Below are 13381 nucleotides of genomic sequence, written 5' to 3'. Positions count from 1 at the left end.
GGAGGGGAGATACGGGGGTGAGAGAGTCGGTGAGAGAGCCGGTGAGAGAGACGGTGAGAGAGACGGTGAGAGAGCCGGTGAGAGAGCCGGTGAGAGAGACATCGCGCGGAGACACGGGGAGAGAGACATCGCGCGGAGACACGGAGACGACACGCGGAGGGAGACAGCATCACAGCGGAGACAGCACAGAAGCAACAGCTGCAGCTACGCATGTGAGTGACGCACACGCGGGGAGAGGGAGAGACACATGGGGAGAGAGAGAGAGACTGTGAGAGAGAGAGAGAGACACGGAGAGAAAGAGACACGGTGAGAGAAAGAGACACACGGGGAGAGAGAGACACACGGGGAGAGAGACACGGAGAGAGAGAGACACACGGGGAGAGAGGGAGAGACACGGTGAGAGAGAGAGAGAGACACGGTGAGAAAGAGACATGGTGAGAGAAAGAGAGACACGGTGAGAGAGAGACACGGGGAGAGAGAGACACACGGGGAGAGAGAGGGAGAGACACGGTGAGAGAGAGAGAGAGACACGGAGAGAAAGAGACACACGGGGAGAGAGAGAGAGAGACACACGGGGAGAGAGACACACTGGAAGAGAGAGACACACGGGGAGAGAGAGGGAGAGACACGGTGAGAGAGAGAGAGAGAGACACGGAGAGAAAGAGACACAGTGAGAGAAAGAGACACACGGGGAGAGAGAGACACGGTGAGAGAGAGAGACACGGTGAGAGAGAGACACGGTGAGAAGAGAGAGACACAGACACATTGGGAGAGAGAGCTGCGGAGGAGAGGCTGCCACTCCTCTGTCAGGAGCTGGACCAGTACCGTCCGGATCTCTGCGGCAGTCAGGAGGTCCGATGGACCGGCTCCTGCCACAACAAAAAGCCATTGCGGATGGCCACGTGGAATGTTGCAACGCTCACTGCAGAGGAGAGGCTGCCACTCCTCTGTCAGGAGCTGGACCGGTACCGCCTGGATCTCTGCGGCAGTCAGGAGGTCCGGTGGACCGGCTCCGGCTCCTGCCACGACAAAAAGCTGCCGTGGGTGGCTACGTGGAATTGTTCGAATGCTCACTGCGGAGGAGAGGCTGCCACTCCTCTGTCAGGAGCTGGACCGGTACCGCCTGGATCTCTGTGGCATTCGGGAGGTCCGATGGACCGGCTCCTGCCACGGCAAAAAGCCACTTCGTGTGGCCACGTGGAATCTTTGAACGCTCCCTGCAGAGGAGAGGCTGCCACTCTGTCAGGAGCTGGACCGGTACCGCCCGGATCTCTGCGGCAGTCAGGAGGTCCGGTGGACCGGCTCCGGCTCCTGCCACGACAAAAAGCTGCCGTGGGTGGCTACGTGGAATTGTTCGAATGCTCACTGCGGAGGAGAGGCTGCCATTCCTCTGTCGGGAGCTGGACCGGTACCGCCTGGATCTCTGCGGCAGTCAGGAGGTCCGTTGGACCGGCTCCTGCCACGGCAAAAAGCCACTTCGTGTGGCCACGTGGAATCTTTGAACGCTCACTGCGGAGGAGAGGCTGCCACTCCTCTGTCAGGAGCTGGACCGGTACCGCCCGGATCTCTGCGGCAGTCAGGAGGTCCAGTGGACCGGCTCCGGCTCCTGCCACGACAAAAAGCTGCCGTGGGTGGCTACGTGGAATTGTTCGAATGCTCACTGCGGAGGAGAGGCTGCCATTCCTCTGTCGGGAGCTGGACCGGTACCGCCTGGATCTCTGCGGCAGTCAGGAGGTCCGTTGGACCGGCTCCTGCCACAACAAAATCCACTGCGTGTGGCCACGTGGAATTGTTCGAACGCTCACTGCGGAGGAGAAGCTGCCACTCCTCTGTCGGGAGCTGGATCGATACCGCCTGGATTTCTGCGGCATTCAGGAGGTCCGGTGGACCGGCTCTGGCTCCTGCCACCATGAGGGGTGGACAGTCCTCTACTCGGGGCAGGAGACTGCCAAACAACAGGGTGTGGCTCTTCTTCTGAACAAAAGAATGAAGGGGGCGTGGGAGCGTGGTGGTGAGGTGTGGGAAGCTGTAAGCCCCAGGCTACTTTGGGCTCGCCTTCCCATCAACCGGAGGCGAGGAGTGGTGGTCGTGGTTACTTATGCCCCCACCGAAGACGAACATCCGCGGAAGGATGCGGGCAAAGCCGATGAGTCAGATGCCTTCTATGACCTAAAGTTGCCCCTCGGGATAGAGTGAGTCAAATGTGTGTAGCTGTCTCTGTGTGTGTATCTCTCTCTGTATGTATCTCTGTGTGTATCTCTTTCTCTGTGTATCTCTCTCTGTGTATCTCTGTGTGTATCTCTCACTGTGTATCTGTCTCTGTGTATCTCTGTGTATCTATCACTGTGTGTATCTCTCTCTGTATCTCTGTGTGTATCTGTTTCTGTGTATCTCTGTGTATCTATCACTGTGTGTATCTCTCTCTGTATCTCTGTGTATCTCTCTGTATCTCTGTGTGTATCTGTTTCTGTGTATCTCTGTGTATCTATCACTGTGTGTATCTCTCTCTGTGTATCTCTCTGTGTCTCTCTGTGTGTATCTCTGTGTCTCTCTCTGTATCTCTGTGTGTATCTCTGTGTATCTCTCTCTGTATATCTCTCTCTCTGTCTGTATCTGTCTCTGTGTATCTCTCTGTATCTCTGTGTATCTCTCTGTGTATCTCTCTGTGTATCTCTCTGTATCTATCGCTGTGTATCTCTCTGTGTATCTCTGTATCTCTCTCTCTAACTCTCTATCTGTGTCTCTCTGTGTCTCTCTCTGTGTGTATCTCTCTGTGTATCTCTCTGTCTCTCTGTGTGTCTCTCTGTATCTCTCTCTCTAACTCTCTCTCTGTGTATCTCTCTGTGTATCTCTCTGTGTCTCTCTCTGTGTGTATCTCTCTGTGTATCTCTCTGTCTCTCTGTGTGTCTCTCTGTATCTCTCTCTCTAACTCTCTCTCTGTGTATCTCTCTGTGTATCTCTCTGTGTCTCTCTCTGTGTGTATCTCTCTGTGTATCTCTCTGTCTCTCTGTGTGTCTCTCTGTATCTCTCTCTCTAACTCTCTCTCTGTGTATCTCTCTGTGTATCTCTCTGTGTCTCTCTCTGTGTGTATCTCTCTGTGTATCTCTCTGTCTCTCTGTGTGTCTCTCTGTATCTCTCTCTCTAACTCTCTCTCTGTGTATCTCTCTGTGTATCTCTCTGTGTCTCTCTCTGTGTATCTCTCTGTGTATCTCTCTGTGTCTCTCTCTGTGTCTCTCTCTGTGTGTATCTATCTGTGTATCTCTCTGTCTCTCTGTGTGTCTCTCTGTATCTGTCTCTCTAACTCTCTCTCTGTGTATGTCTCTGTGCGTGTATCTCTCTGTGTCTCTCTCTGTGTATCTCTCTGTGTATCTCTCTGTGTCTCTCTCTGTGTATCTCTCTGTGTGTATCTATCTGTGTATCTCTCTGTCTCTCTGTGTGTCTCTCTGTATCTGTCTCTCTAACTCTCTCTCTGTGTATCTCTCTGTGTATCTCTCTGTGTCTCTCTCTGTGTCTCTCTCTGTGTGTATCTATCTGTGTATCTCTCTGTCTCTCTGTGTGTCTCTCTGTATCTGTCTCTCTAACTCTCTCTCTGTGTATCTCTCTGTGTATCTCTCTGTGTCTCTCTCTGTGTCTCTCTCTGTGTATCTCTCTGTCTCTCTGTGTGTCTCTCTGTATCTGTCTCTCTAACTCTCTCTCTGTGTATCTCTCTGTGTATCTCTCTGTGTCTCTCTCTGTGTGTATCTATCTGTGTATCTCTCTGTCTCTCTGTGTGTCTCTCTGTATCTGTCTCTCTAACTCTCTCTCTGTGTGTAGATCGTGGTGGACATGGAGATGTCACGGGGAGCGGACCCCCTGGAAGAGGGTGAGTTGAGGGAGAGGAGTGACCGTCCGGACGCGACCATCGGCTCCCACTCGCCCTTCCAGCGCGAGGACAGCCTGGAGGACAGGTAACTGGTCTTCTACTTCAACAACAACAACAACAATCAACAACAACAACAACAATCAACAACAACAACAACAATCAACAACAACAATCAACAACAACAACCCGCATTCATGAAGCAGTGATAGTGGCTGTTGTGTTGTGGTGGTGGTGGCGGTGTTGGTGGTTGTTGTGTTATTGTTGTGGTAATTGTGGTTGTGGTGTTACTGATCGTGGTGGTGGTGGTGGCGGTTGTGGCTGGTGGTGTTGGTGGTGGTGGTTGTTGACTTATTGTTGTGGTAATCGTGGTTGTAATTGTGGTTGTTGTGGTGGTAATTGCGGTGGAGGTAGTGGTGGTTGTGGTGGTAGTGATTGTTGTGGTTATTGTGGTTGTGCTTGTTGTGATTGTGGTGGTGGTTGTTGTGGTGGTGGTGATTGTTGTGGTTATTGTGGTTGTTATGATTGTTGTGGTTATTGTGGTTGTGCTTGTTGTGATTGTGGTGGTGGTTGTTGTGGTGGTGGTGATTGTTGTGGTTATTGTGGTTGTTATGATTGTTGTGGTTATTGTGGTTGTGCTTGTTGTGATTGTGGTGGTGGTTGTTGTGGTGGTGGTGATTGTTGTGGTTATTGTAGTTGTTATGATTGTTGTGGTTATTGTGGTTGTGCTTGTGATTGTGGTGGTGGCGATGGTGGTAGTAGTTGTGTTACTATTCTTAGGTTTTTTCGGTAAAGTCGCGTCGGTAAAACATTTCAATTAATAAAAGAAAAATGTCGTGATTTTTATTTTATATTTTGTTTCACTTTTATTCATTTAACTTTTAATGTTTTACCTGCCTGGTGACTTTACCGAAAAAACCTAAGAATATGGATCCTTGCAGTCACGAAAGTTTCAAATCTAGAATTAATGTCGTGTTACTGTTGTGGTGATCGTGGTTGTGGTGTTACTGATCGTGGTGAAAGGTGGTGGCGGTTGTGCAGTGGTGGTGGTGGTTGTTGTTGTGGTTATTGTTGTGGTAATCGGGGTTGTTGTGTTGTGGTGATAGCGGTGTTGGTGATAATCGTGGTGGAGGTTGTGTAGTGATTGTTTGGTGGTGGTAGTTGTTGTGTTATTGTTGTGGTAATCGTGGTTGTAATTGTGGTTATTGTGGTTGTGCTTGTTGTGCTTGTGGTGGTGGTTCTGTGGTGGTGGTGGTGGTTGTTGTGGTTATTGTGGTTGTTATGATTGTTGTGGTTATTGTGATTGTGCTTGTTGTGATTGTGGTTGTGCTTGTGATTGTGGTTGTGCTTGTTGTGGTGGTGGTGGTGGTTGTTGTGGTTATTGTGGTTGTGTTTGTTGTTGTGGTAATCGTGGTGGTGGTAGTTGTGTTATTGTTGTAGTTATCGTGGTTGTTGTGATTGTGCTTGTTGTGATTGTGGTGGTGGTGGTGGTTGTTGTGGTGGTGGTTGTTGTGGTTATTGTAGTGGTGATTGTTGTGATTGTGGTTGTGCTTGTGATTATTGTGGTTGTGCTTGTGGTGGTGGTGGTGGTTGTTGTGGTTATTGTGGTGGTGATTGTTGTGGTTATTGTGCTTGTGATTATTGTGGTTGTGCTTGTTGTGGTGGTGGTTGTTGTGATTGTTGTGGTTATTGTGGTGGTGATTGTTGTGGTTATTGTGCTTGTGATTATTGTGGTTGTGCTTGTTGTGGTGGTGGTTGTTGTGATTGTTGTGGTTATTGTGGTGGTGATTGCTGTGGTGATTGTGCTTGTGATTATTGTGGTTGTGCTTGTTGTGGTGGTGGTTGTTGTGATTGTTGTGGTTATTGTGGTGGTGATTGTTGTGGTGATTGTGCTTGTGATTATTGTGGTTGTGCTTGTTGTGGTGGTGGTTGTTGTGGTTGTTGTTGTTGTTGTTGTTGTTGTTGGTGGTGGCATCTGCAGGATGGAGGAGGACGACACTCTGTCAATCCACCCACCTCAACTGCAAGCTCCCTCCTCGTCCCGTAAACAACAACAACAACAACAACATCAACAACATCAACAACAACACCACCACTCGGCACCATCGTCAACAACATCCTCCTCCCGCTCACACCACCACGGCCGCCACGACCGCCACCGCCACCACCGCAGCGGTGGTGGCGGTGGTGGCGGCGGTGGTGGTGGTAGCCACCACCACAACAGCAGCAACAACCGTAGCAGTGCGGGTAGCGGAGACTCGCGTTCGCACAAACAGCTGCGGAGACACCGAAGCCGTTCGCCTCACGCGGTGACCTCTGTGACCTCGGTGACCTCGGCGACCTCGGTGACCTCGGCGGTGGCGGTGACGGCGGCCGCGGTGACGGTGGCGGCGGTGGTGGCGGTCAACAACAACGGAGGTGGTGGTGGTGGTGCTAGCGGTGAGGGGTTCGTGGTCATCGTCATCGTCGTCATCATCATTAACGTCGTCATCTTCAACATCATCGTCATCATCGTCATCGTCGTCATCATCATTAACGTCGTCATCATCATCATCATCGTCATCATCATCGTCATCATCATCGTCATCGTCGTCATCATCGTCATCATCATCGTCATCATCATTAACGTCGTCATCATCATCATCATCATCGTCATCATCATTAACGTCGTCATCATCATCATCGTCATCATCATCGTCATCATCATTAACGTCGTCATCATCGTCATCATCATCGTCATCATCACCATCATCGTCATCATCATTAACGTCATCATCGTTGTCATCATCACCATCATCGTCATCATCATTAACGTCATCATCGTCATCATCATCACCATCATCGTCATCATCATCACCATCATCGTCATCATCATTAACGTCATCATCGTCATCATCATCACCATCATCGTCATCATCATCACCATCATCGTCATCATCATTAACGTCATCACCATCATCGTCATCATCATCATTAACGTCATCATCATCTTCATCATCGTCATCATGACCATCATCGTCATCATCATCATTAACGTCATCATCATCTTCATCATCGTCATCGTCATCATTGTCATCACCATCGTTATCGTCATCATCATCGTTACCGTCATTGTCATCGTTGTCATCGTTGTCATCATCATAGCCACTGGTTGTGGTGGTGGTGGTTGTGGCTTTGACGCTTGTTGTGACTGTGGTTGTGGTTAGGCCGTGGTGGTGGTGGTGGTGTGGGTGGTGGTGGTGGTGATGGTTGTGGTGGTGGCTGTGACGGTGGTGGTTACGACGGTGGTGGTTGTGGTGGTTGTGGCTGTGGTGGTGGCGGTGGTGGTTGTGATGGTTGTGACAGTGGTGGTTGTGACGGCCGTGGTAGTGGTGGTGGCGGTGGTGGTTGTGACGGTGGTGGTTGTGACGGTGGTGGATGTGGTGGTGGTTGTGGTGGTTGTGACGGTGGTGGTTGTGGTGGTGGTTGTGGTGGTTGTGACGGTGGTTGTGGCGGTTGTGGCTGTGGTGGTGGTGGTTGTGGTGGTTGTGATGGTTGTGGTGGTGGTTGTGGACAGGCCGTGGTAAAGGTGGTGGTGGCGGCGGTGGTGGCAGTGGTGGTGACGAGCGTCGCCGTGACGACGAGAGGATCGGCGGCTTGGGGCGACGGGAGGCGGAGCGGGAGAGGAGGAGACTCCAGGCACGAGAGCGCTCACGCAGAGAGAGGTGACTCACCTAGTCACTCACCTAGTCACTCACTCACTCACCACTCACTCACCCAGGCACGAGAGCGCTCACGCAGGGAGAGGTGACTCACTCACCCACTCACTCACCACTCACCCACCTAGTCACTCGCTCACCTAGTCACTCACTCAGGCACGAGAGCGCTCGCGCCGGGAGAGGTGACTCACTCACCCACTCACTCACCACTCACCCACCTAGTCACTCGCTCACCTAGTCACTCACTCAGGCACGAGAGCGCTCGCGCCGGGAGAGGTGACTCACCTAGTCACTCACCTAGTCACTCACTCACCTAGTCACTCACCTAGTCACTCACTCACCAGCTCGCTCACCTAGTCACTCACCTAGCCACTCACTCACCCACTCACTCACTCACCTAGTCACTCACCAGCTCGCTCACCCAGGCACGAGAGCGCTCACGCAGGGAGAGGTGAGGAACACCTAGTCACTCACTCACTCACCTAGTCACTCACCTAGTCACTCACGCACCAGCTCGCTCACCTAGTCACTCACCTAGCCACTCACTCACCCACTCACTCACTCACCTAGTCACTCACCAGCTCGCTCACCCAGGCACGAGAGCGCTCACGCAGAGAGAGGTGACTCACCTAGTCACTCACCTAGTCACTCACTCGCTCACCTAGTCACTCACCTAGTCACTCACGCACCAGCTCGCTCACCTAGTCACTCACCTAGCCACTCACTCACCCACTCACTCACCTAGTCACTCACTCACTCACCTAGTCACTCACCTAGTCACTCACGCACCAGCTCGCTCACCTAGTCACTCACCTAGCCACTCACTCACCCACTCACTCACTCACCTAGTCACTCACCAGCTCGCTCACCCAGGCACGAGAGCGCTCACGCAGAGAGAGGTGACTCACCTAGTCACTCACATAGTCACTCACTCACTCACCTAGTCACTCACCTAGTCACTCACGCACCAGCTCGCTCACCTAGTCACTCACCTAGCCACTCACTCACCCCACTAGCCACTCACTCACTCACCTAGTCACTCACCAGCTCGCTCACCCAGGCACGAGAGCGCTCACGCAGGGAGAGGTGACTCACCTAGTCACTCACCTAGTCACTCACTCGCTCACCTAGTCACTCACCTAGTCACTCACTCACCAGCTCGCTCACCTAGTCACTCACCTAGCCACTCACTCACCCACTCACTCACTCACTCACCTAGTCACTCACCAGCTCGCTCACCCAGGCACGAGAGCGCTCACGCAGGGAGAGGTGAGGAACACCTAGTCACTCACCTAGTCACTCACTCGCTCACCTAGTCACTCACCTAGTCACTCACGCACCAGCTCGCTCACCTAGTCACTCACCTAGCCACTCACTCACCCACTCACTCACCTAGTCACTCACCAGCTCGCTCACCCAGGCACGAGAGCGCTCACGCAGGGAGAGGTGACTCACTCACTCACTTAGTCACTCACTCACTCACCTAGTCACTCACCTAGTCACTCACGCACCAGCTCGCTCACCTAGTCACTCACCTAGCCACTCACTCACCCACTCACTCACTCACCTAGTCACTCACCAGCTCGCTCACCCAGGCACGAGAGCGCTCACGCAAAGAGAGGTGACTCACCTAGTCACTCACCTAGTCACTCACTCACTCACCACTCACTCACCCAGGCACGAGAGCGCTCACGCAGGGAGAGGTGACTCACTCACCTAGTCACTCACTCACTCACCTAGTCACTCACTCAGGCACGAGAGCGCTCGCGCCGGGAGAGGTGACTCACTCACTCACCTAGTCACTCACCTAGCCACTCACTCACTCACCACTCACTCACTCACTCACCTAGTCACTCACTCACGCCGGGAGAGGTGACTCACTCACTCACCTAGTCACTCACTCACTCACCTAGTCACTCACCAGCTCGCTCACCCAGGCACGAGAGCGCTCGCGCAGGGAGAGGTGACTCACTCACTCACCTAGTCACTCACTCACCTAGTCACTCACTCACCTAGTCACTCACCAGCTCGCTCACCCAGGCACGAGAGCGCTCGCGCAGGGAGAGGTGACTCACTCACCTAGTCACTCACTCACTCACCTAGTCACTCACTCACTCACCTAGTCCCTCACTCACCTAGTCACTCACCAGCTCGCTCACCCAGGCACGAGAGCGCTCACGCAGGGAGAGGTGACTCACTCACTCACCTAGTCACTCACTCACCTAGCCACCCACTCACTCACCTAGTCACTCACTCACCCACTCACTCATCTAGTCACTCACTCACCCACTCACTCACCTAGTCACTCACTCACCCACTCACTCACCTAGTCACTCACTCACCTAGTCACTCACTTAGTCACTCACTCACTCACCTAGTCACTCACTCACTCACGCAGGGAGAGGAGATGCCTCCAGGCACGAGAGCGCTCGCGCCGGGAGAGGTGACTCACTCACTCACTTAGTCACTCACTCACTCACCTAGTCACTCACTCACTCACTCACCCACTCACTCACCTAGTCACTCACTCACCCACTCACTCACCTAGTCACTCACTCACTCACCCACTCACTCACCTAGTCACTCACTCACCTAGTCACTCACTTAGTCACTCACTCACCTAGTCACTCACTCACGCAGGGAGAGGAGATGCCTCCAGGCACGAGAGCGCTCGCGCAGGGAGAGGTGACTCACTCACTCACTTAGTCACTCACTCACTCACCTAGCCACCCACTCACTCACCTAGTCACTCACTCACCCACTCACTCACCTAGTCACTCACTCACCCACTCACTCACCTAGTCACTCACTCACCCACTCACTCACCTAGTCACTCACTCACCTAGTCACTCACTTAGTCACTCACTCACTCACCTAGTCACTCACTCACGCAGGGAGAGGAGATGCCTCCAGGCACGAGAGCGCTCGCGCAGGGAGAGGTGACTCACTCACTCACTTAGTCACTCACTCACTCACCTAGCCACCCACTCACTCACCTAGTCACTCACTCACCCACTCACTCACCTAGTCACTCACTCACCCACTCACTCACCTAGTCACTCACTCACCCACTCACTCACCTAGTCACTCACTCACTAGTCACTCACTTAGTCACTCACTCACTCACCTAGTCACTCACTCACGCAGGGAGAGGAGATGCCTCCAGGCACGAGAGCGCTCGCGCAGGGAGAGGTGACTCACTCACTTAGTCACTCACTCACTCACCTAGCCACCCACTCACTCACCTAGTCACTCACTCACCCCACTCACTCACCTAGTCACTCACTCACCCACTCACTCACCTAGTCACTCACTCACCTAGTCACTCACTTAGTCACTCACTCACCTAGTCACTCACTCACGCAGGGAGAGGAGATGCCTCCAGGCACGAGAGCGCTCGCGCAGAGAGAGGTGTCACTCACTTACTCACCTAGTCACTCACTCACCTGGTCACTCACCTAGTCACTCACCTAGTCACTCACCTAGTCACTCACTCAGGCACGAGAGCACTCTCGCCGGGAGAGGTGACTCACTCACCTAGTCACTCACCTAGTCACTCACCTAGTCACTCACCTAGTCACTCACTCACTCACCCACTCACTCACCCAGCCACTCACTCACCAGCTCACTCACCTAGTCACTCACTCACCCACTCACTCACTCACCCAGCCACTCACTCACTCACCTAGTCACTCACTCACCAGCTCACTCACCTAGTCACTCACTCACCCACTCGCTCGCTCACTCACTCACTCACCACTCGCTCACCAACTCACCACTCACCACTCGCTCACTCACTCACCCACCCACTCACTCACTCACCCACTCGCTCACTCACTCACTCACCACTCACTCACCACTCACTCATTCACCACTCGCTCACCCACTCGCTCACTCAAACACCGGTTTACTCACTCACTCACCCACTCACTCGCTCACCCACTCGCTCACTCACTCACTCACCACTCGCTCACCCACTCACTCGCTCACTCACTCACCACTCGCTCACCCACTCACTCGCTCACTCAGCCACTCACTCACCCAGCCACTCACTCACCCAGCCACTCACTCACCCAGCCACTCACTCACCCAGCCACTCACTCACCCAGCCACTCACTCACCCAGCCACTCACTCACCCAGCCATCACTCACCCAGCCACTCACTCACCCAGCCACTCACCCACCCAGCCACTCACTCACCCAGCACTCACTCCCCAGCCACTCACTCACCCAGCCACTCACTCACCCAGCCACTCACTCACCCAGCCACTCACTCACCCAGCCACTCACTCACCCAGCCACTCACTCACCCAGCCACTCACTCACCCAGCCACTCACTCACCCAGCCACTCACTCACGCAGCCACTCACTCACCCAGCCACTCACTCACCCAGCCACTCACTCACCCAGCCACTCACTCACCCAGCCACTCACTCACCCAGCCACTCACTCACCCAGCCACTCACTCACCCAGCCACTTACTCACCCAGCCACTCACTCACCCAGCCACTCACTCACCCAGCCACTCACTCACCCAGCCACTCACTCAACCACTCACTCACCACTCACTCACTCACCAGCCACTCACTCACCCAGCCACTCACTCACCCAGCCACTCCTCACCCAGCCACTCACTCAACCACTCACTCACCACTCACTCACCAAGCCACTCACTCACCCAGCCACTCACTCACCCAGCCACTCACTCACCCAGCCACTCACTCACCCAGCCACTCACTCACGCAGCCACTCACTCACCCAGCCACTCACTCACGCAGCCACTCACCAGCCACCCCACTCAACCACTCACTCACCACTCACTCACTCACCAAGCCACTCACTCACCCAGCCACTCACTCACCCAGCCACTCACTCACCCAGCCACTCACTCAACCACTCACTCACCACTCACTCACTCACCAAGCCACTCACTCACCCAGCCACTCACTCACCCAGCCACTCACTCACCCAGCCACTCACTCACCCAGCCACTCACTCAACCACTCACTCACCACTCACTCACTCACCAAGCCACTCACTCACCCAGCCACTCACTCACCCAGCCACTCACTCACCCAGCCACTCACTCACCCAGCCACTCACTCACCCAGCCACTCACTCACCCAGCCACTCACTCACCCAGCCACTCACTCACCCACTCACCCAGCCACTCACTCACCACCACTCACCCTCACTCACTCCCAAGCCACTCACTCACCCAGCCACTCACTCACCCAGCCACTCACTCACCCAGCCACTCACTCAACCACTCACTCACCACTCACTCACTCACCAAGCCACTCACTCACCCAGCCACTCACTCACCCAGCCACTCACTCACCCAGCCACTCACTCACCCAGCCACTCACTCACGCAGCCACTCACTCACCCAGCCACTCACTCACGCAGCCACTCACTCACCCAGCCACTCACTCAACCACTCACTCACCACTCACTCACTCACCAAGCCACTCACTCACCCAGCCACTCCTACCCAGCCACTCACTCCCAGCCACTCACTCAACCACTCACTCACCACTCACTCACTCACCAAGCCACTCACTCACCCAGCCACTCACTCACCCAGCCACTCACTCACCCAGCCACTCACTCACCCAGCCACTCACTCAACCAGCCACTCACTCACCCAGCCACTCACTCAACCACTCACTCACCACTCACTCACTCACCAAGCCACTCACTCACCCAGCCACTCACTCACCCAGCCACTCACTCACCCAGCCACTCACTCACCAAGCCACTCACTCACCCAGCCACTCACTCACCCAGCCACTCACTCACCCAGCCACTCACTCAACCACTC

General features: G+C 54.0%; 1 protein-coding gene across 1 annotated transcript; it reads left to right on the top strand.

The window, feature by feature from the left end:
• Positions 1-6: 6 nt before the first annotated feature.
• LOC133339548 (protein no-on-transient A-like) lies at positions 7-7563 on the top strand (the record flags this gene model as incomplete). The annotated part of the gene is made up of 4 exons (XM_061547653.1): positions 7-212; positions 3814-3947; positions 5841-6298; positions 7416-7563. Coding segments are annotated over exons 2-4 (728 nt in total), but the record flags the coding sequence as incomplete, so codon positions are not given.
• Positions 7564-13381: the final 5818 nt, after the last annotated feature.

This window comes from Lethenteron reissneri, unplaced genomic scaffold (genome assembly GCF_015708825.2).
Source record: "Lethenteron reissneri isolate LAM-NWPU_2019-01 unplaced genomic scaffold, ASM1570882v1 scaffold_1889, whole genome shotgun sequence".
In the NCBI taxonomy this organism is placed as follows: domain Eukaryota; kingdom Metazoa; phylum Chordata; class Hyperoartia; order Petromyzontiformes; family Petromyzontidae; genus Lethenteron; species Lethenteron reissneri.
The sequence above is the reverse complement of the archived record's forward strand: the minus strand, read 5'-3'. Positions and strand labels throughout refer to the sequence as shown.